This window comes from Parasteatoda tepidariorum, chromosome 2 (assembly GCF_982258835.1).
Source record: "Parasteatoda tepidariorum strain Cologne lab strain chromosome 2, Ptep-v5.0, whole genome shotgun sequence".
Lineage (NCBI taxonomy): Eukaryota > Metazoa > Arthropoda > Arachnida > Araneae > Theridiidae > Parasteatoda > Parasteatoda tepidariorum.
In genome coordinates this window covers 25,080,959-25,106,391 of record NC_141756.1, presented here as the reverse complement: position 1 = coordinate 25,106,391, position 25,433 = coordinate 25,080,959, and the positions used below count along the sequence as shown (strand labels likewise).

Here is a 25,433-nt window from a genome sequence, read left to right as displayed (position 1 = left end):
TAAAAGAAAATGGCTATACGTATGTGATGGATTTGTTTTGTTCGAATGTTTACTGTAATTACTAAATACTTTATAAAGTGATAATATTTTACACAATTTAATAGATTGTTCCTTATGAAATAAAAAATCTATGGTATTTTGACTGAAAAAAGAGGATTCAGTCTTTAACTATCATAATTTGCTTGTTTTTATAATTATCTTAATTTTAACGAAAAGTAAGGATATTTATTCAATTTATTAAGTTAAGCACATTTCTATAGCCTATATTACTCGTTTAAACTGTAATATATGCCAAATGTTAAAAATGTTTGACAGAGTGAATGAATAAAGAAAAATGTAGGTAGGTATGTAGTTTAATTGCGTCGCACTAGAATTGCACAATGGGCTATTGGCGGCGGTCTGGGAAACATACCTGAGGATAAATGAATAAAGAAAAAAAGGAATGAATCAGTTAATGAGAGCCCGCAAGCATTATTTGCTGATTTAATTAATTACCCGTTAATTTTATTCCTATTAGGAATAAAACTAATGGGTAATTAATTGAAACAGCAAATCGGTGAGACAATTTATTAAAAATGGGTGAAAAAATAAATATAAATAAATAATCATAAGATATTGTAAAAATTATAAAAATTAATAATCATAAGAAATCTTTCAACTTTAGTTTGAATAAATCTATGTTTAAAATTACAATTTGTTATTTTTGAAACAAAAATTCCCTAAAGAGAAAATTTTCAATTAATAAAGAAAAAATTCCCTTTATTGGCCGATGTTTCATTTCTAAAACACGTGACATACCGTTAGACGAAATTTTTTTTCGTTTCAAGTTTTGATTCTTAGTGATAATTAATGATGTAAATATTAATTATGTTTCAAATTTTAAATCATCCGTATTATAACATTGTTTGAAAGTAATTCATCAAGTAATATTCTTTGATCTTACTTTTATTAGTGTCCGTTAATTTCAAAATAGCATTGACTTCTTTTAACAATAATGATTTTTAGAAAAATTTCGATGCTTAAAATTAATTAATTCATTAAAATAAAGCAAATCCACATTCAAATTAGATTAAATTTTCAGCCAAATTTGATAGAAATCCTTCCCGATTAAACAATTTTTATCTTTTACGAATAAAAATCCAATTATCACAAAAATTACGAACGGAATGCCATTGACTGCAAATATTAAGTAAAAAGAAATCCTTAAAACGAGAGAAAAATAAATGACAATTCTAAATAGTTTTTCCCTTTCCGAATTAAACTTTCGTATTAACAATTTCCCTCGCTGTACTCTGTAATTTCAAAAGTACCCTAAAAGCGCTAGGCTATCGGTCTTTAACAATAATGAGTTTTCGCCGCTTTTAAAACTTCAAAAATTTCTACCGAAATGCTTTGCTGGTTTGCGACCAGTAATTGGAAACAAATTGCTCGAGAGTTAATTTTTTTCCCTTTTTTTTCCCCACTCATTTCAAAAATACAGATGGAGCCAAGTAGAGGGGAAAAAAGTTATCAGCAATAATCACAAAGACGCCAATGAACTTCGCCAAGTGCTTTCCCAAGTAAAAATTTAATAGCTTTAAGGAAAAAGAGATTGACTCTTTCAAGAAGAGCTTTTGAAGGATGCAAGATTAGAGGAGTTGCCGAGTTGGAAAAAAAATATATTTGATAGAAAAACGGCCTTTTTATATATCTATATATGTGTAATCGAGAAATAAGATTGAATCGCTATTAAACAGGTTTTCGCGTCAGCAAAAATGATTTTTTTCTTTTTTGGCAAAAGAAATAATTTTCTTTTTCTCTTTTTTCTGGCAAAACGTTAAGGGCTTTTGTTGAATCATAGCTTTAAAATTTCTTTTACTTTTCAAAGGTATGTCAACTGATTTTGGTTACGGGTATTTAAATTCAACCAGAGGCAAATATAAATTTTTTTGAAAATCTTATTTAAATGAGTACGAAAAGTAATTACTCGATGACGTATCATTTTTCTGTATTTATTTTTTAAAAAATGTGAAAAGAAAATTGAAAAAATGTTCTATTAATTAACAAAATTTAATGAATATGAAAGTCGTATCTGATAAGACCAAAATTAGAAGTATATTTAAGGTTCTTCTAAAATTAATTGGAACTGATTGGAGTGTTGTCAGTTAAAAGTAACTCAAACAAAGAACATGAAATATGACATCTAATCTGTCTGTGGGAAAAATGTATTGTAAATATTTAATTTCTATCATACAAATTTTAATGAAGAAAAGTTCTGATATTTATATCTCTATTGTTGCTATCATGCAATACAAAAAATGTATGAAAATTTTCTGTTGTAATATTTTATTACCATCGTAAAAATTTTCCCTTAAATATGAAAAAATATGAATGAAAAATCATAATATGAAAAATTGTGAAATGTGAACGAATGTGAAATTTTATTGCTTGATAACATCTCATGTTTTTGTACTTATTTAAAAGAAGCGAAAGGAAATTTTTAAAAGCTTAAATGATTAACAAATTCTAATGAATATGAAAATCGTATCTGATAAGACCGAAATTCGAAGAATATTTAAAGTCTTTTTTTTAATTGATAAGGAACTGATTGGAGTATTGTTAGTTAAAAATTACAGAATCCGATAATTTGATAGCTTACGTAACTACCTGGCAAACTTTACTAAAAATATGAAGAAAAGATTCATAGTCATAAATTTTAAAATTAGTTCGGCTTGTTCACCGATAAAGAAATTTCATTACCCTCATAAGCATTTGCATAATACAATGTTAAAATTAAATTTTCGCAAATTGTAACTTTTACCTTTATGCTCTTGTTTAAACCTCAACTAAGGCAAAGGGAGATTTTAATCAAATGTTGCTACAAATGTAAAAATAAAATTTAAAGTAGCTTGAAGCTTAACAAAAAACGCTATTTTCCAATTTCGTAAGCAAGTAAGCTAATTACTATTTTCAAAACATTTTTTTTTCGTTAAAGGCTAGGACTTCATTAAGTTTAATTTTGACGTACAATTAAAGATATACATAAATTAAAAACTGGTTCATAAAATGTATTCTAATTTATCAAAACGTCAAAGAAATTTTACGATTAAATGAATTACTTTTGTTCAAGTTAAATACATGATTAAATAGGATAATGATTTCTTTTTAAAAAAAAATACATATTTTTTTTACAAAAATTTACCTTGTGTACTGAAGCGAAACTTTGAAAAATCTCCGTACTTCTTTTTCCCCTTTCATAGTCTTTTCAATTTCAGTGAGAAACTTTCGGCGATTTTTTTTCTTCCTCAAGACAATAATAAATGAACTTCTAAGCTGAAAAAATATCCTTTTCAAGCGGGTTGCGGTTGAAAAAGACTAATTAATGCTAAGCTAATGATGAAGCCTATACTTCGGGGGTAAAATAAAGTTTTTCCTCTAATTCTTTCACCTATTCATTAACTATTTCTTGTGAATTATGTTAGTTAACACGTTGTTCCTCAATATTCCACCGCTAATTCTCTTACGTCTAGTCGCCTTGCGCAGATTTTGTTTTTTTTCTGTGGTTTCCTTATTTTTCTGAGGCTATGCATTTGCCTGAGGAATAAGTTGAGCCTTAAGTTATTAAGATTAATGGACCAGTATAAAAATTCTCAAGTTTCGGAAAGCAATTTATTCAGCTATTATATTTTTTAATTATTTTTTTTCATTCGCTGGCCTTAGGAAAGAAATTTACTCTAACGCGTTTAATTCGGTTGAAAGATAAGATATGAACTTTTTAATGTGAAAACGTGGCTAATAAATAAAGTAAAAAATAACAGATATTGTTTTTTTTATACGTTTCTAGAAAAGTTTCGTGGTATGCAGTAATGGTATGGAGTGTTTTTAACCATTAATTTTTATTAGCGAAAATTATTAAGATATTTTAATGCATTTAACTAAACTTATTGTTGATAATAAAATTGGAGAAAAAAGTTATGTTTCGGTTAGTACTGTGTTTGGGTATCTAAATACTTATTACGAGGGGGGGGGGTTTGATTCATGCAACAATTTCAAGCGATTATATTTTACTTTTTGAGAAAGTTTTAGGACTTTAACGTAATGACAGCTCTTTACAAAGGGTGTTTATAAATAACTTTGCTAACTTTTGACCTTCTGGAAAGCATACTGCTTGAGTGAATGGAATTTCATTTTGTACATGATTATAACTATACATATATACAGAGGAGAATGGTGTTATAAACAATTGCGTAAAATAACTCACCATGTATATCTAGTTTAATCCATTTAACCATAGGCGCTAATGTAGCATTACTTTGAACTCGGCACTCGAGTTTGGATTCTAAGTCCCATCTAGAAAGCACAAATCTTGCTGTAACTATGACGTCACTGGCCCCATCTTCTCCAGTTTGGACATGGCTTTTAGCTGACAATGACTTTGTTGCATTCCAGAGAGTGACCAGGGGTGGTGGTCGACCTCCCGACGACCGACAATCCAAAATGAAAGTTGATCCTTCTGTATAGGGTCCAAGGGTTGAGGCATTTTGGATTGGCGAACCATCGACGTACAATTCTGGAGGTTTAGGCTTCACTAGAATCAAAACGAAAGAAATTGGGTTTGTTATTAAATTAATAAAATATACTATTTTTACTATAAATAACTCAGAAAAATTTCTATTTCTTAGATTTAAGTACATAAAACTGAAACTGCAAAATCCCCTAAAACAGACAAACCACTTTGCAACATTTAAGAAGAAAATAATCAAATGTTAATGTTGTAAAAATTGTCGAGACATTGTTTTTGTTGGTATTTTTCATTTTGATCTGGTTAACTGATTAAACTGATTAAATAATATAGTAATTGTCTTAGAAAAAACTATACGGCTGTCATTATTCACATATTAAAATATAAATAAATTATTGTTCTACAACTAAAATAATATTCGAAATTTCATAAGCGCCAGAACAGAAAGAGAAATCTGACCAAGATTAATAATAACGGTTTGTTCGGAAGGTTAGACATCTGAAATTCAGTAGAAATTTTAATGGAAGTAGTAATTTTGGTGCTCAACAACATATGCCCCTAATTAAATGCTGGTGCAAAACTATTTTGGACTTGACAAGTGACATGATTATTGCACATATTTTATATGATTAAACATCTTAAATGCGCATAATTTTGCATAGTTTTGAAAAGGATTCCTGCAGTGCATGGCAGAATTGAATATGAAGTTAAATTTTAAAAAAAAGGGAATTAATTGGAAAATGGGAGGAGTTAAGTAAAAAATGAAGTGAAAATGAATGAAGTGATGTTGAAAAAATATGCCGAGATGAAAATTCAGTTTTCACATTAAAAAAAGATAATCTGCTCATAAATGACAGCTTTTTCATATTTTAATTTCTTTTCTCTATGGGTAATATACAAGACGTGGTTGCTCACGGGATAGAGCGCTTGCCTCCCAATGAAGCGAAACGGATTTGAATCCCAGCAATGGTTGGTTGATTCGAATTAAATACCCGGCTAGCACCGACCGCAGTGCTGACGTAAAATATCCTCAGTGGTAGACGGATCATGGGTTAGATTCCCCTTGCCGTCAGGCTAACAGTGGGATATTTTCACCATGTAACGCAAATGCAGGTTAGTTCTATCAAAAAGTCCTCTACGAAGTAAATTTCTCCGAATACTTGATCCAAGAGTTCCCTGAACTTTCGGATTGGGTTCAAAATTACGAGGGTACGGAGTTGTACATTGGTAGACGTAAACTCTAAATTGAGTTGACTGTTCAACGATGGTCATAATATGTGTACTATACTGGATGTCTACTAAATGGCTGATCCACTTTGAACGTAAATGAAAAAAATGGATTGAGATAAAAATGTGTTGTCTATTGGAAAAGCAATAAATTTAAAAAAAAATACATAGTGCTAAAAATAGTTCAAAATTTCGCATATAGATGGTGGTGGTGGCTAAAAACTAAATAATAGTAATAATTTGAATACAGTCATCCTCTTCAGTAATAACATGCTATTGTCTCAAAAGAAATTTTGCACATACACATGACTCATAGTAGAAAGGTTATGTTCAATGTCCGCTAGAGCTTGGAATTCTTGATGGTACACCTCTGCTTTCAAATTTCCCCACAGAAAGAAATTACAAGCATTTAAATCCGGAGAATAGGGAGGCTCGCTTCTGCCTTTTCCGTTTATTCCTTTGACAGTATTTGGAACTATTTTGAACGCCATGTATTTTTTTAAATTTATTGTTTTTCTTATAACAATGCAGCAAGCGGCCTATTTTTTTAAAACTCTCATACCGTGCTTATTTTATTTTATTTATAATTTTTTTTAAGGTTCAAAATGTCAGTTATTTATCGAATGGTCTGTATATTTCAGATTTTTTATCAATTTAGAGCAAAAGTACTTTGATTTTTATATACATACACTTTACTCCTGATATTTTTAAAAATTTAAAATAGATACGATAGATAATAATTTTGTATAGTTTTCTCCTGTTAGTAGTCTTTTATTCTACCACTAACCCTGCAGTCTACAATATCCCTAAATTAAACGTAAATCAATTAAGTAACAAAATATGTCTAAATAACAGTAACGCTAATTAGGAGGAACCAAATAATATCCCTTTAAATAAAATATACCATACCTCCTTCCAGTTTTGAGTTGTTCCCCATAACCGGATATGATACGTATATGGTAAAAACTAACTCTAAATTTGAAACGGGGAAATACTTTTATGGTAGACGGAAATTTACTACAGCCGCTCTTAAACAACAGATGCCTTGAACACAGTTTCTTCTCAAATGCGCGAAACAATCGTTATGAGGATATTGCGTGCCATAACATATGTATAAACTATGACAACACCCATTCATTGTCTTTAATGCTAAAGTTTAAATACAGCAGAAACGCTATAACGGTGGAAGAATTTTGAGTAGTTTTAAGTTTCTAATAACCTGTTAGCTAGAAAGTATAACTGTCGTAAAACAGCAGCAGTCGTATATGAACGTGAACTGAGAGTTCTGGATAGTGTAGAATAAATTTGCCATTTTTGTATAATTTGTGCTGAAAGCTGTGTAGAAAAATGTAACGAACTGTTAAAAATTTTTGTAATAACAACGAAGAAAGATTTTAATATAAAAATGAGATATTTAGTGAAACAAATACACGGAATGAAGTAAAACAGTTTTAACTGTAAAAAAAAAAAACAGTAAAAACAGTTTTTTCCTTTTTGCGGTCCTAACCTTTTCCTGGTTATGGTAGTCAAATGATGTATATCGTATGATAATTTTATTTTCATGTTATATAGAAACATATGGCTTATTAAAAATCTATATATATATATTTCTCTTACACGGCAACAAAAAAAGCCTCATTACAACTCCCCGAATGGCAACGTTAGAAACTCGACCAATGACAGCCGCTAAAAATGTCACACGCCAAATCTAGATGAGGTGGCTCAACTTATAGCGCTTCTAAAACGGAAGCTGAAATAACCTGAGAGAGCATTCTCACCAATTGTGATCTCTTCCGAAATTCATCTTATCAATTGCGGCAATCTCATACTATTAAGCTAGGCAGGAGTGAGTAGTCTTTGTCGATAGATCTCTATTTTAGTATTTTGTCGAAAGCGCTTTTTTTCACGAATTTATATATTACGAATTTATTTAACGATTTTTGATTTATATCACGAATTATATTATAGCACATTTCTAATACGTTTAACAAATTACATGTCAATTATTTGACTTCAAATTTATTTTAATGACTTAGTATTTATTAAAAAGATGTAATTTTTTAAAAAAAAAAAAGTTGTTAGATGAATTTGAAGAATTACTGTGAATTCTTAGAATTTTGTGCATTTGCAATGCAACTAAGTTAGTAGCGAGCGAAGCGAGTTTGGTTTGCAAAGCAAACCATATAAGATTGCGTAACAATTTTCGGGGGTTGGCGAGCGTTAGCGAGCAGCGGGCGCAGCCCACTAGTAAAATTTAATTTTTTTAAACTTTTTAGTGATTAAAAATAAAAATAATGCACGAGTCAAACCGCGCATGAGATAAAAATTCGAAAAACAGACGAGAAAAGCGAAGCAAACAAACAGATTTTTATGATCTTATAACCGAATGGTGTGGAGAATTTTTTTTGCGCTATCAATATATAAGAAAAAAATAAGTAGGATATCATATGTCATATTTAAGGACTATGTGGAATATCAATACAATTCTTGCAATAATGTTCAACAGAAACCAGCATTTCATTAGACTATGATTTGACTTCATTAATTATTTTATAACTAAACCCCTTTATACCATTTGAATAATTTAGTATTTGTTAGGCTTAATGCTATGATCAACATGTAGCAACATTTGGTAAGATTACAGATACAGTGATTGAAGGGGTGCGAGGAAGGTCATGCTCGTTTGGTTCCCCATGCAAATACCTCCATTACAGTCCTTTGAATACTCGAGAATTTATGCGGCCTCCTGATTACGGACACATAATCAGTGTCCAGAACTCAATGGAGACTTTGGAAACGTCACGAGCGCTAATGTTCTATTATTCCTTAAAGCCGAGCAGGTGGATGCACCTGTAATGCAAGCATCTGAAAATGGACGGACGTTTGGAATCCGCTACTGCACACACTGATGAGTTCGATTCTGGCGCGGGAGATGATTGCTCAACGGGAAGATAATGAAAACGTGTGAAATATTCTATCCTATAGAAAATTTACTCGATTACTATTCTGCTTCCAATGATATTTGTTTCTGCTTCTTACCTTATTTTAGACTATTTTCTTTACATAATATCACCCGTACATTTTAAACACTGCTAGAATTTTAATTCAAAAATTATCGGCAGTAGTCTATTAACCATAAAGTTTTAGGAACATTTTCCTCTCCTTAACAGCTTGAAACCATTAACATACCTTTCTGAGTTGTAATGAATGACGACTTAACACGTCCTCAATTTTGTCTACACTAGTCCCATATCTGGTCCACACTATCGCCTTGTAGTGAGACTGGCGTGGACAAAAACAATCATTTAAAAAATATATAAATATATATTGTGGTAAAAAAACTAAACAGCTTTTTATGTAGAGATGTAAGCTGGAATGAAGTATAACATCCTATTTATTGTTAAAAAATATTTTATGCGTTAAAAATTATATCTTATAAGGTTTTTCGATAAATTCGTTAAAAATGTCCACATTTGACCCCATCTTCCCTTCTAAGTTCCCATTAATCTATCAAATATTATTTCGGTGTCTTCAAAATAACTTTTAAACTGAAGTGGGAGCCAATTTTCCCCCATGAACTGATTTGTATTGAGGAAAAAGACTTTACCACAGGAATAAAAAAAATAAGATTCTATAATAATAAACTTGTCATGGGAAATACTTTGTAAGCCGCCCTGCAGCCCATAAGAATGCAGCTAAGTTGAAACCTAATATGCTGAAAGAACAATTTTTCTAAATTCTAATTTGTTTGAAAATTATCGCAATTTTAAGACCTTTTTTTGTCGATTTTTTCACTTTTGTTTTTGCTTTAGATACTAACTATCCATTCATGTAGAAAATTTTATTTATGTTTCCCAAGATTTTTATTTTATATGCTTGTGCTTGAATTGATTGAGAGATATTAGACGTCACTCTTAATATTTGTACTGAAGTATTTAAAATCTATCTCAGAGTTCAGTTCAAGATATTTAGTTTCCATTTAAATTGATTTAATGAAATAAGTTTATAGTTGGGTGTTGTTTACGAGTAAAATTAATTTTCTTTCATTTCTTCATATTGTATCTCCTTCTTTGTTAACTTAGTCATTTCCAATTATTTTTGGAATCCAGCACTCTCAGAAATTAAACTCTCATAATTGAAGGACTTAGAAATCCTTGAACTGTAGCTTCGTTAATTTTGAGAATCATTTCATCTAGAAATCATGTGATTTGTGACGAAACACGAATTCTAACGCAATACGAAAATGTTTCCTTATTTACAAAACCTCATCGTAGTTTGAATTGTGGGAGATTGTTAACAAGAATGGCGAAACTAGAATGAAGACTAGATCATCGAAAATAAAGAGACGATCAAGTTGACCGGTTGGCCTGTGCAGTGGTTCAGCTGTTGGTTTCATACCAGGTAGAGCCCAAATTCGAATCCTGCTTCTGGCATGAGTGTAATTTACCTCTCTGTTATTTGAGACTCTTGCTGTTTCAGAAACGTATCCATTTGTATGGTGCCCGTGATAAAGTGATTATTAGGAACGGCATTAAGCACAAAAATTTTTTTTTGCAATAAAATATAATGACAAAATATTTGTTTCATTTTGACAAAACTTTTTTCTTGAAGAAGTGACGATAGTTATTTCATCACGTCGATAAAATATTTGCTCGGAGCATATACCACGAACCGGTTTCGTCAAAAGCAAAGAAAGTTTCGTGAAATTTGAGTACCCATTTTTTTACACAATTCAATTCCTTACGGTTAACATGTTAAGAAAATCTACTTTTGTAAAATAACAGCAATTACATACTTTATTTACAAAATCATCTTTTCTTTTATAATGAATATCGATTTAAAGACAATAATGGATGAGAAGTAATCACGAGGGCTGGTGTATGGAACGAGCCGAAGCTAGAACCACTTAGTTTTTTTTTCTTCAAAGGTATGCTAAATCTCAAATAAAACCTGTAAAAACACCCTCTCATAGTTTCTTATTCAAATGCACACAGACATTTTTATAGATAAACTCAGTGCTAAAGCTTCAAATCATCGAAGCGTACATTCATTTTCCTTTACACCCTCTACAATGCCTCCGTGCGAAAGACTTTGGAGCATGTCTAGACATGCCGAGGCAGGAAATATCTGAAAAGAAATAGAAGTTATTTCGAATCTGAGTATGCAGACTTCTTTAAGAGAAAGAAAGGAAATCCTTCTCCATTTACTGAATATGGTTGGAATAGCTGTGGTTCGAAATATGCTTTTCTTTCAGAGAACAATTTACATTGTTATTTCATTTCGAGAGGAGAAAGATATCTCTTTTTTTTCGTCTTTTAAAGTAAAAGAGAAACGCATTTAGGAATGGGAACCGCATTGCTTTTTCTCAGAACAAATTGTTCCCTGAGAAAGACAAATGTGGACTCACAGCTGAACAAACATAAGTGGAGTGGTTTTGCGGAATTTGATATTGTACTATGTAAATATTACTCGTATATATTCGAGGAAATTATCTATCGAACAAATGCTTCAGCCATTTTGACTTGATTCTAAAGAAAATGTATTCAGAATAAAGGGTTTTCATGAATTTAATAAATAAAAGCTTTACAATTTTAGGCTTATAAAATGATAAAGTAAAATGCACATGGAATGAAAATTACTATTAATGGGCCACCAAAATAAAGCATCAAATTAGATATTTTACAGTTTGTAATTTTACTTTGCAAGGTTCAATTATTAAATGTTATGTAAAAATGGGCAAAATAAAACTAAATGTCTTTCGTCCTATAAAAGAAACTATTCGCCATCATGATACGCTAGTTCTGCTATCGGAATATTTTTTTTCCAATGCCCGCCTGTGTTAACATCCGTCAATTCGGGCATTTACAGGGCGATTTTGTTGACCTCTCGTGCAGGGACACCATATTAGGTGGGCCAACGTCGTTCCCACAGTAAGGACAGATAGTACAGAGAAGGAAAGAACATCCATACCTTGCCCGGGATTCGAACCCAGAAACTTTCTAATGCAAGCTATCGGAATATAAGGTATGGTTAAATTGTTATGAAAAATTACGCAACATGACATAGCTGCGACTAAAAGCGTTTTCTTACAAGAATTGGGACTATAATCATATTTATGATTGATAATTGGCAATGACAATCCCAAATCCGTCTTATTAACGGATTTACAATTATTATTTTTTGGTATTATTTTTTCTAAAATTGATATCCTTTGTGAACAGAAAAACTATTTATATAATATGGAGCTAACGGAAAGTGAAGATGACCATTCTTTTATTAATTTAATCACGCTTCCACCATTTTAAAAAACAATTTTCTTCCCTTTGTCTCTGGAGAATTTAGAAGCTTGCCTAGATTCCCCTAATGGAAGAGTTGAAACCCTGTGCTTCGACCGCGATAATTTATTGTCTATTGAGTTCGTGGACAAGTGTTCTTTCAGTTCTACGCAATGTATTTTCTTTGTTATCAAGCAATAAGAGTCTGGAGCTTGCATTCGTGATAAAATTCTGTTTGTTGAGCTCTAGTTTTCACGTAAAATGAGCGCTCCTTTCTGAATGTCATTGAAAGCCAAGATATATATTTGAAAGCTATATTTTTTTTACTACGCACAGCATTTTCCATTTTGAACATCACACTGTGTTAGATTCGGAATTATACTTACAACGATTATTTGTTTATTGAGTCTTGGTTGGGCATCAGTTGTGCATAAAATATGCGTCTTTACGGACATCAGGCAAAAATGACAAGATAAAGAATCAGAAATAATAAATTTATTCCAATGACAGTTGCCTTTTCAATAGCTTAAACGAGCACTTTTAATGTAAAACTATCTCTTTTTTGAAATTTTGTTAACAACAATAACTGTCTGCCGTAGTTTTGTTACGTGACTGATGCTCACAATCGAAAAATCTAACGTATTGCACTTCCACACAAGCTTTCTATAGGATGTGTGCAAAATCTATTCTTTGAGCGATCTTTTCTTAAAGTAATATCGTTTTGCCGTACAATGTATAAATATCAGTACTAGAGCATGCCGCCTGATCATTCTCGCCATTTATTATCATTCTAATTATTTCTAATTTGATTCTCAATATTCACTAACATTACATAATTATAATTGCAGCTGGAGCATTCATTTGGCGACCAAAACATTCCTTTGAATTCTTTTGTTGCCAATTGCACGCAATAACAAAAGATCAGCATCGCACTTGATAAATAATCACATTCGGACAACAATAAGCAACCCCATAAGTGCCCGACAATTAATTCAGTCTGTAATTTCATCAACACCGAATGAAATCTAACAATATTATTAATTATTCAAATCTTTAACCGAATTTAAAACAACGTGTATGATCCATTTAAGCAACAATGTACAACCGCAAATTAATAAAACTCTTTTTAATTTGCATTTCGCTCCGTTGAATCACTTTATAATTAATATTTATTTCAGAAGGAAAACTGTGTCTTTGACACGGGCGTACTTTGTTAGGAACGAACTTGAAAAGAGTACTTAATTACGCAAAATTAACCTTAACTTTAATTTCATTCTTTTCATTAAGGAGTGACTTGAAAATAAAATGAGCTGGGTGGTATCGATTTACGCCAGTGTTTGGCGAAATAAAATTAAGCAGAATTAAAATTCTGAGTCCGTTCGTTTTGAGGTAGATGTACAATCCAACGGACGAATGTTACCTTTTTTCCGCGCTTAAGTGGATCTTTTGTTGCTATTTATGTTGAGCATAGAATAGAGCGTTATATGAAGTAAAATACAGGACATAAACTTGTTAAACTTTATTTCGCATGCATGTTTATCGTCATTTAAGATTATTGTTATCATTAATTGTTCTCAATCTTTGAGGAACATTGAACAAAAGTTCTTTTTTTTGTTCACTTGATTTGTGGGCCAAGGATTTCTTTAGAGCATTTTCCCATTCCTTTCTCCAGTTGATAAACAAAAGTTCATAGCTAGCAAAAACGCCACGAAAGTGTCTAATAATAAAGATTGTTACGAAATTAATGAAGAGTGCCGATAAAGATAATCTTGAAGTAGTCTCTCAGTAAATAATGTCTTGAAATTCACGAAAGAATTGAATTTATCGTCATTTCTTTATCGTCGTAGCTGATATTTCAGGGTTATTACCAATGGGGTGCTACATGATTGAGCAAATGCGTTTTCATAGCTTTAACAATCTTTTGAGAGTTGCTGAAGTCTAACATCGACCATCCATGCTTTGAACGAAGAACTGATTGATCAATGCGTTTTAATAGTTTTAACATTATTTTGAGAATTGCTGAAAGAACAAACTGATCAAGCTGAACGAAAATGAATTATGAATGAAAGAAACAAAATGCATTATTTTCAATAAAAGAAACCTGTGCTTGCCATAGTAATAAATTTAATTTAATAGAGATTATTATAAATTAATATAAACTATGAATATCAATTATAAATCAATTTAGTCTATGGATTTTGTTTTCAATGGAAAATAAATTTTATATTTATTTTCTTTGAAGAGAAAGAATACTTAGATTCTCATAACAATATTAACTTACATTTCTTACACTAAGAAAAACATTCTAGTAAAATTACAGTAGGGGAGAGTGGGGTCAATTGTAACAGGGTACGATTGTAACAGAGCAAAAATTTCGAGTGTCGGGTTCTAGATTTCGTTCCTAGGTGGCACACAAGGTGTATTTAATAAATTTACGTGTGCACCCCTGCTGTCAACCATTTTTATGTACTTTTGAAAGAGTTACATCACAAAAGATATTTTCACGCTACTTAAGTACTTTTTTTGGTATTAGAATATTATACTGTAACAAAGTAATTTTGTTTAAACAAATAAGAATTATTAACCGAATATGTAAGTGGACACCTTAATTAACATTTAAAAAAAAATAGATTAGTTTTGTTAATTAACTAGCATTGTTTTTAACAAATGAAATGACGTCTTGGGGACGATTGTAACAATAAGTAAAGGGACGATTGTAACAGCTGAAAATAAATAATCTTATGTTTACAAACCATTACTTAACTCTTTAAGAACCACCAATAGTTTCCTATATCATTTATATTATGTTGCATGTGCATTATTTTATTTGTCACCATTCAAAGCATAAACTAAAATTTTTTACTCCTTAAAGTTAAAAGTTTAACCCTTTAGGTCTCTGCTCATTATTATTTTTACCCCTAAAGTATCACTACTATTTTGATCAATAAAAAAATATATCACAACTATGATAATATGTATAATTAACTATGTTTTAGTTGAATTTATGAACTGTTACAATTGGTAAGTGGGGACAATTGTAACAAGTGTACGACTGTCAAAAATTGTTAATAACTAATATAATAACATTTAAAATAATGTATTTAATTTTTTTCTAGCAGAGGATAGTCTACTTTACTCGTCTGTCAATTAATACTAATAATATATTGAATTTTTTGTTAATTAAAAATAGTTAAGTAAAAAATGTTACAATTGACCCCACTCTCCCCTACTCTATGACATTTCTGGTAAAAAAATCCACCTGGTTAATAAACACCAAAATATGCATTATATAAACCAATCATTTGATAATCTTTCATTTTATATGTTAGCGTTTTACCAAAAGGCTTTAATCTTCATACTCACATAAGTTAATATTTAAATGAATTATAATTTTATGTATTATTTCATAATTATATGTACTATTACCACACATGCAAGAAATACAAAACTGAAAAACAATTTTCTGGAATGAATGTTTTCTGTTCCAAGCTCCAAAGGCATGGTGATAAAATTGCCAAATTTTGCCACATTTATTAAATTTAATCACACACATTATAAAAGCATATTTCATTGCTAATTTTACCAAATTCATTAGCAAAGTGACTCTGTAAAATTTACCAACCTATCTGGTGCCCTCATAGAGCCAAAAACACCGTAAATTTTATCTTATTCTGGTAGCTCTGACCACACTTTTTTCCTAAGTTAATAAACTTAACATACTTGCTATATCTTAAGAATTATACATTAAGGCAATATTTGAGATACATACCCAAATTTTACCCTTAATCTCTTTCATTGTTTTCACATGAAATTTTTGACCTTATCTTCCAATAGTTTCGGCTTTGAAACTAACCAACATAATAGTAAGTAATTCAAATGTTATCAAGTTATAGTCAAGCAGTAAGTTATATTAGGCATGAACTAATTGCTTCCTCCATAAATTAACTGTATAGTGGGAGGGAGGCATAAATAGTTATGAACTATGTATATGCTAATCATACTGTCCAATCAGTTGATTGATAACAGCTATTATAGTTTACAAGCTGCTGAATATTAATTTAACTTGACTCCAGTTAATTGGATTTAGTTCAATTCAGTTTTCTACAATGATAACTGAGAATTATCAAATGCTCGCATATTAAATAATTAAAAATTTTTATATGAGTTATATACTTATATGATCGTTAGAAGTAATAGATCGAATGATGTTTTTACATGTTTTAACGATGCACTTACGCTATGAAAAATTTCTTAAGAAATTTTTAATAGCGTAATTAGATTAAAGGAGTATTTAATAACTTTATAATAGCGTAAGGAGATTATAATAGCCTAGGAGTATTTTATAATAGCGGAAGGGGCTTAAAGGAGTATTTTATAACTTTAGAGATGCTTAGTTCATGCAATTTTTCATACTTAGCAATAAGATTTAAAGTTTTCAAAGGTTTGGGGGACCAACAGAAAATTACGCAAAAAAACAAATATTTTTGAACACACTATGCCAGAAAACGAAGCAATAAGCTTGTATCAATTACTTTAGCTGCTATTTTTAATAACAGAGTAAAATTTTGTAAGCCAATTTAAAATTTATTACACTTAAAATTTAAAAAAAAAATCGTTTAAAACTGCGCAAGCTATAAGTATTTACGTTAGTTATTTTGAACTGCGCATGAGCAGAAAAAATTCAATTTTTTTTCCACAATTTTGCAGTGATTTGTAATTTAGCAAGTAATGAAAAAAATGTTTGATTTGAATATTTCAAAAATTAAAAAGTTTCGAGAAATTTTCTGAGTAGTTTTTGTGTTTTCTAAAAGAAAGCTCAAGAAGATTAGGGGTTTTCTCCAAAATGTATTGCGTATCTGACGAAATTTAATAAGAAATAATATGTCCGGAAAACAAAATGTGATGGTATTAGAAAACAAAATACTCAAAAGGAACACTTTAATGTAGGACCCCACAGTGCTGTTCTCATTTTGAATAAATATTGTTTAATGGTACAAAATGAAATTTGTGGAAAACCTCTGATAGTTTTAGGCTTTCTTTTAAAAAATACAAAAACTACTTAGAAAATTTCTGGAAACTTTTTAAATTTTTAAGACATCCAAATCAAACTTTTTCATTAGTTGCCAAATGTTATTCACTACAAAATTATGAAAAACAAAGTGAGTTTTTCTGAGTATGCGCAACATAAAAGAACTACTTTAAATACTCATATTTTTTTGCAGTTTTTAACAAACTTTCTTAAAATTTTTAATCAAAAATGTTTTAATTACATTTACATTTCTCCAAAAATTTTGTTTATTTCCATCGAATATTTTCATAGTTATAGCGAAAGACAAAAAAATCAGTCATTTTTTTTAAATGTCCATATTTACAGACGGAATTTTTTTCAGTTATTAAAAATATTAACTTACATAATCGATACAAGTTACGTTTTCCATCGTAATTCATTGTAGGTCTCCCAAGCGTGTTAAAGCTTTAAATTTTTAATGTAATGAAAGTACGTTTTAATGTTTAATTTCAAAATTAAAATTTTGTTGACTAATTAGTTAGTCTGCGTAAGGTGAGACCCTCCAAACATTAAGATATATACATATATAAAATATTAGAGTAATTAAATTTAGAGTAATCAGAAAAATTTAGTTGAGTTGCGCATTTGGCTTGATTTGCATTTAAAATTTACACGTTGCACGTTGAAAATCAATCAAAAGTTTTTCAGCATGTTAATTTCTTTTATTTTGTGTACTGCAAAATGTTTTGAAATTTACAACTTTTTTCGTGCACAAATTATACAAAAACACAGTTTTCTCAAGCATTATTTGTTTAAAAACAAAAAAAATATTATTTATTTACCAATAATGATAAATCCTCCATTTTAGAAAAAATTAAATATCTTACCGCAAAAAATTAATTTTCTTGACATTTAAAAGAAAAATTATTTCTAAGAAAAAAATATGCGAGTGAATAATATCCGAGTGAAAAATATCCGATTTCGGTAGAAGAAAAACAAACTGATTATGTATCGAAGTTTCCAGATACGCAAAACAAAAATATATCACGGTTAAAATAAAATACATAAACAAATAATAAATTAAAGTTAAGTAAAAGTTATGGACGAGAAAAAAAATTATATTTTAGCAAATACGGCGTTGTATTTAATTAAATTCACATTGATTAATATTTTAACTTATGTGGAGAAACTTAGTTCAATTTTAACACACCATCTTATTCATAAGCGATCAGCTTGCCTTAAGGTCACAGGTCACGTGTCAGTGTATCAGTGGTAGTCTTCTCCTCGAGTTGCAAGAACCCAATTTCAGTAAGCACTTCCATTTAACTGTTCCGATTTAGACGCGATGAGGCACGGAGCACTGACTTTCATGCCTTTCACTGTATTTGTGTGAGTGCAACATTCTAACAAACGCAGTTATGGTTCCATATTACCCTTCAATCTGTAATCATAAGAACGAAAATATCTTAATGATATATTTTTTGAAAGTTTTTAAGTTAACAAATTAGTTGACTTGGCCAAGTTATACGAACTAAGACTTAATTTTCCCTCTTCGATGAAACTCTTTCCAAACTCTATTAAAATGCAAGCATCAAAGATGCCATGCTAGAGTATCAATAACTCGATCACGAATATAATGCGTTTAAGACTTCAGAATAATTCACCGAAAAATAATTTTGAGTCATATATCTAATTTATTACCAATGGAATAACGAGACTCAGAACCTCACAACGCAGGCTACTGATTATACATTAATTATGCAAAATGAATTTAGTGCTTCCAAAAATCCCTACTATCTAGTCATTACATATTTGAAATTAATGAATATTTATGTTCGAGGGTACACAGGTTGATTTAGGGAGAAGAGTTATAATAATATCTAGGCTAGTGGGTCTTCGGACTCAGCTTAAACTTCTTTACTGGTTCGAGAGCATTATACAAGCTATTTATTTACCCAGAGAATTAATCAATCCAGAACGTGCACATACTTTAGACCGCCCAAAACTGCAATTGGCGGAGTATTACTGATAAAGCTCGCCAATGCTCCAAAGGTCTACGTGGTATAATAATTCTCTATATCCTTTACCGCCTTTTAATTTATTATTCTGGTTTATTAATGCGAAAGAGGATATGTAAGGGGAAATATTCGCTTGAAGGATTTTGAGAACAATGACTTTATTGAAGTGTAATAAGGAATATAATCTGGAGATATTTAAATTACTAGACATTTTCATTTCTAAAACAGTATAAAAGGATTTTATTTTAATTGATAAATGAAGTATATATAAAATTTCAAAGGATTAAATGAAATGAAAATACATCCCTCACGTTTGTTTTCACTAAGTTGGGTAATTCTTTGTTTTATGTGTTAAACATGTTGTCTTAGCAAATTATTCCTGCAAGCAAAAATTTTCCAAAATTTTCCAAGTCTGTGAAGTTTGTGAACAAGTATTTAATTGAGCAAAGTAAATTCTTAGAATAAAAACAGTATTCAGTAGGCATTATAACAGTAGGTAAACAGTATTCTAAGCATACACTGAAATAATAAGAAGATAAATTAACTTCTTAAAAGAAGAAATTATTTAGATAATAATCATTTAAAAAATAAAATGAAAAAAAGTATTTCTGAAATTTTTTTTCAGTTATTTATTTTTTGAACAAATAAATTACTTAGTTGTTTCTTCAAGTATGCGTATGTTACCATGAAAATCCGAAATCTAGCGAATGTCGACTTTCACCAATGAATGTCAGCATTCACATAGTCGCTTCAGAGAATGTTAGAAATATTTGTTACAACTGATTTGATGTTAATTTATTCGTTGCTATTTTAACACTTATTCCATATTTTGTATATATATTCTATATATATATATTCTGTATTTTGTATATATATTCTATATATATATATTCTATATTTTGTTACTTATTCAATGTTTTAATATTTATTTGATTATTTAGTACCTGATTTGAATATAATAGGAAAAGACGAGTGCAGGGAATATCGGGCAATGGAACTTAAATTTAACAAAAATATCAGTGAAGGGAATACTGAGCAGTGTAGGGAATACAGACAAAGATTTTTACTCTTACAAAAACATTAGAAAATAGAACATCAGATATTAATCCCACATTTGCCTGGTATTCACAACACTGATGTGTTTCCTAATCGGATATTAAAATATCGAATAAATATTTTAATAGTGATGAATAAATTAATATCAAAACATACCTAGCATATACTTTATTTACTAAAAGCGACTATGTCATTACTGATATACACTGAAAAAAAATCTCCAACTAACGATTTCGGTCCTTCACAGTGTCAAACACAACTACTCATTCAAAGCAAATTTCTTTTCACAATCATGCGAAAATACCGAGCTTTAATACAATATTCATGTAATTCTTGATTCTGAAAATGATACCACTTATTTCTGTATCAAATGCTGGCTATCAAAAAAAAAATGCTAATTCTCTTTATTGCACGTTGCCACGAAATTAAAATTTTAAAACAAAGTTTAGATTATTCTATTCCGAAAATTATTAATGCTTCTGTTTTAAGTGATGGTCTCTTTAAATTAGCTAACAATGAACAAAAGATTACAAAAAGAAAGTTTTGTGAACAATTTTAAAGTCTAATTGCAAACTCATTCATAAAAAATCGACTTCTGCTGTGGTATAAGACAATGAAAAAATAATAAGAACTTTTTCCCAAGAAAAGCTTTTGCTTAGAAATACAATAAGTAGCTTTATATAAAAACAAACAATCCCTACTCTTTTCCCTACCCGTTGTTAAAAATTTCTTAGAAATAATAGTTAGATAACAATACGTTTAATTGTTAATTTACCATATTCAACCAAAACAGTTGAATAACTACTAAAATTGTTACTAACTTTGTTTTCTAACTACCAGTTGTATTAACTTTGCTTTCTTCTATCTGTTATCTAACACAACAGTATATACCTATTATTCTTGCAGTAAAAAGTGTGTAGTAATCATCTTATGAAGTCACTTCGTTCCTTGCAGCTGAATACATCCTTTAGCCGGAACGGCAAATAAGTCAATTTCATGGCCTGCGGAATGCGGGTTCAAATCCCAGAGTTGACATCACCAGCTTGCCATTATTAGGTTCTAAAGCTTTGCACTGATTGCCTATGTCCTGTCCAATTGGTGACCCTGCACTTTTAAAACTCAAAACCATCGAACACCTAAAGATGGGGGCATAACTGAAAATTTTTAGTACAAAAAAAACAATAGATTGCACCACTAGATGAACTATATAAGCTTTATTCTACGGTTCACTTGACAAAACAAAACTAAACTACAACCTAACTCTATCCAGTTAAATTTCCTTTTTTTTACGTGGGTTTGAAACCACGTAGTTGTCAACCCGTTTTGATTTGTATTCACTGTTTTTTAACTGTACCAATTGTAAACGGTTCCCAATCCATAATTAAAAAGATACTCTTTACAGTTAATTGAATTACAAATTGTACGGTTAGTTTATTGTAATTTTAAAATGAAAATTCTAACAGTCTAAAGGTGCTTTCAAAACTAAATATTTTAAGGAACACAACTCCCAGTCATTTATTTCAAATAAGATTGTAAAATTTCCCATATTAAAAAAAAGCTATTAAACAAGATGTGTATTCATAATTTAATTTGTAACTGCTCAAATAACTGCGTTTGAAGTTTTTGTGCCGATACTAAAAGTACCTTTTAAGAAAATCGTAATACAATAAAATAACCATTTATTAAATTTGCTTCATTTATATTTAAAAGAATGAAACATTTTATCATAAAGCAGGAAATTGCTTTCCTTTATATTCATAACATGATAAAGCCAGGCTTACAAAAACATCCATTCACTAAAAAGAGAATAATTTATCTTTCAGCTAAATAAACATTTAGACTACAGCGAATAGCAATTTTTATCACGAAAACAACAATTTGAAACAAATTATTACAACAATAAAATTTTTCTTTTTGGAATATGCTCATTCCGTGTTTTGGATTGAAAATATTTTCATAAGCGGAAAAAAATTAAATTTAGACATACTTCAAATCAAACGCGAAAGAAATATGAAATTTTAATCTATGAAAGCATTCGCCGAATTTTAAATAATTTATTTTCTTCTTAAAGTTGAACAGCAGACGGAAAACAAAAATGTGTTTTCTAGTTCTAAAACTGAAAACTAATAATAATATTTATTTCAACTTTTTAAAGGAAATAAAACTTTTCTAGTCACACTGTGACAAAGTTCACAGAAAAATGGTTATATGACAATTTTTTTAATTGTTATTTTACTATATTCAAACAAAACAGTCAAATAACCATAGATAAGATGGTAATCAAACTGCTAATTGCGATAAAAACAGTTCTATAACTGCTTTCACCTAATACCGTTAAATAACCGTAATTTAACGCACCAACTAGGCTATCCAATGAAGTTATTTAGTTCCTAGAAGCTGTGTACATGCAGCCGAAAGGACTGATCTGCCAGTCTCATGACTGACAGAACGGGGGTTCAAGGCCCAGCGTTGAAAACACAATCTTTTCTCCATTTCCTTCAACTTATGAAGAGTTTCTAGTATCCTACACTCCCCAGTTTGTGTCCCTGGACTATTAGAATATGATACTCTAATTCACGCATAGATAACAGCACCATAAAGCTGCAAAACAAAAAAAAGTCTAGTATTTCTCATTTCATACGATAAGTGAAACAACCAAATAAACTAATTAAACCAAAACCCACGCATTTGATAAAATGTAACTGAACCAAACTCCTATGTCTATTACCTAACGAAAAGCCTACTCCAATGTCCTGTAAAATTTCCTTTTCACGGTTGTGAAACCATGCTAGTTGTAATTGGTTAAAAAAAACTTATAGTTTTGCATTCATGTTTTTTTTAAACATACTAGTCGCAAACAGTTTCAAAACCATAAAGGTAAAAATATTCTTTACCGCAAATTTTATGGTTTATTGGATGGACCCCGACAGCTGCCGGTAATTTTACCGTAATTTTAGAATGGAAGTTCTAAGTGTGCAGCGATAACTTGAATTGTTTTACCATGAGAAAAGGTAGTTTTTTTCACAAAAAAGTATAATTTAATGTATTCAATATTGGATTTTTAAAAAAATTGTACCAATGATATTCAACAAGAGCCAAATATTATTTCGAATGATAAGGCATTCCTTTCGCTATGAAAATATTAAAATGTAATGCTTATCGGCATTCCTTTAACTTCTTAAGATCCAATATTAACTATATTGGACAACATTTAAAAAAATTTTGCTAATTAAAATGTTTTGAAAATAATTTCATTGCCGTTACAAATAACTGTTTATATTTAAAAATATGATTAGATTTATCCCCCCCCCCTTTTGTTGAACTATCGCATTGATGATTTTATTTTCCACAACGATTCATATTTAAAAATAAAAATTGCTATTTCCATCTTCATTTAAAGCTCTGGTATAAGGTTAATAGTGATACTTTTCAGTAAGTATATAAAACGCTTTTATGAGAAAAAAATTACTGAAATCAGCATGAATTGATGTGAAAAAAAGACAAATTCAGCAGTCCTTTTCATGATATATGAATATGGATCAAGTAAAATACGAAACAAATTAGTATTATAGAAATATAGAATAATTATTAGCAATATCGAATATACAACATATAAAAAATTATATGATGTATAGAAAAATTGTAAATATTTTTTTAAAATCTAAAATGAAGTTATGATGAACAAAAATACTGAAAGCAGCTAATATGTAGAATAGCAACATGTAAAATTAAAAATTTTTGAATCAATGTAATTTTGAATTAACGATGCGTTATTATATTTCACATTGTGTTATAATTTATAATATTTTTTCTATCTATCTATATAATACGCGGAAATAATTCTAGCTTTATTATTTGTGTTGATATCCATCTTAATGTTTTGTGCACGATTTTGCAGTGTTATTCTGTACTAATTAATTCATGCTTATTTTTTTTATCCCAAGCGAAAACGAGTATTCAGCTAGTAGTTATATTATTATTTATTTATTTTTTGATTAATGGCGGGTACTTGGGTCTATTTCCCATTGGCATCAGAAATGTCAGAATTGCTACTCTCTTATCATTACTCAGTGGGCACCTATGGCTAAGCCACGGCAGTGGAGTAGCGTCGCCCACGTCATACAACCACAAACCTGTTTATAGGGAGGGTTACATTCACACAATTACACAGAAGAAAGGACATAGAACACAGAGAGAGAGAAAAAGAAAGAAGCATTCGTGCCCTGAGCAGGATTCGAACCCGCAACCATCGGCTCCGCAGACAGGCACGCTAACCACTCGGCCACCTGGTCGGCGAAATTATATTATAAATTATATCATGTTACATCACAATACATATTATATAATTTTATACTATATTATAAAGTTTATTGTAATAATTTTTTTCGTTAATTGGTAACGGCGTATGACGTAAAAAAGCAATAAAATTTAAAATAATCAAAACTATTTAACGACGAAATATCGGAAATAGATTTTTAAGGAATAATATCAATATGTAATTTTTATAAATATTATTTCAAAAATATTGAATTCTACTTCCTTGCCAAATAAAATGCATTTTTTTGTGGTTAGAAAAAGAAATAAATTTTTGCTTCCGTGAAGAAAAAAACTGCCTTTAAAAGGATTTTAAAGGTAATTTATTTTTTTCGGAAATATTTTAGTTGAAAAACGAAAAAAAAAAAATGGTGAAAAAAAAACTCAAAGAATGACGCATCACTCATTTTGTCACTTTTTTTCTAATTTGCGTCATTCCATTTTTATCCGCTTAAAGTATAATTAGCTTTGATCAAAGGATTATAGTAATTAATCATTCTTTTCACTTTTTTAGATCGGCTTCCTCTTATAAAGATGTTAACTACTTTAAGCCTTTTAAAACTGATGCCGAGAAAAACAGTGCCTCATTATTTTCTTATCCTAATTAAACAAATTAATACAGCGATATTTCTTCTTCTTTTTTTAACTTAATATTTAAATTTTTAAATTAAAATTGATCTAGTAATAAAATCGAAAACAAAGCAGATTACTTTTAATATTCCGCGCAAAATTAAGATTTCTACTTCGAGAACTGACTTTAAATAGAAACAAAAAGATTTTGAAATGTGCTTAAGCATCTAATTTAAGTTTTTCGTTTCATTGCAAAAACTGTAGTGTACTCCTAGAAGAGAGAAAGGCTCAGCACGGATCAATTTAGTAGTCCGACGTAACGAACATAAACTGCGCAGTGGAGGCAATAAGAAATGTGTAACTACGTTCGGACTTCTAAGCTGCGCAGTGGAAGAAAATACGAAAGATCTCATCACGTTTGGACTACTAAAGGATCAAATTTCTTGTTTATGGTAACCCATGCT

The 25,433-nt window shown here is 29.9% G+C and overlaps 1 protein-coding gene across 1 annotated transcript in view; it reads right to left on the bottom strand.

Annotated features, from left to right (window-relative positions):
• The window catches only part of LOC107447604 (hemicentin-2-like), a 410,317-nt gene that overhangs the window by 165,658 nt on the left and 219,226 nt on the right, over positions 1-25,433 (bottom strand). The window contains exon 3 of the mRNA XM_071177281.2: positions 4,241-4,567. Within this exon, the coding sequence (XP_071033382.1) occupies positions 4,241-4,567 (327 nt within the window). The remainder of the gene's footprint in view (positions 1-4,240; positions 4,568-25,433) is intronic.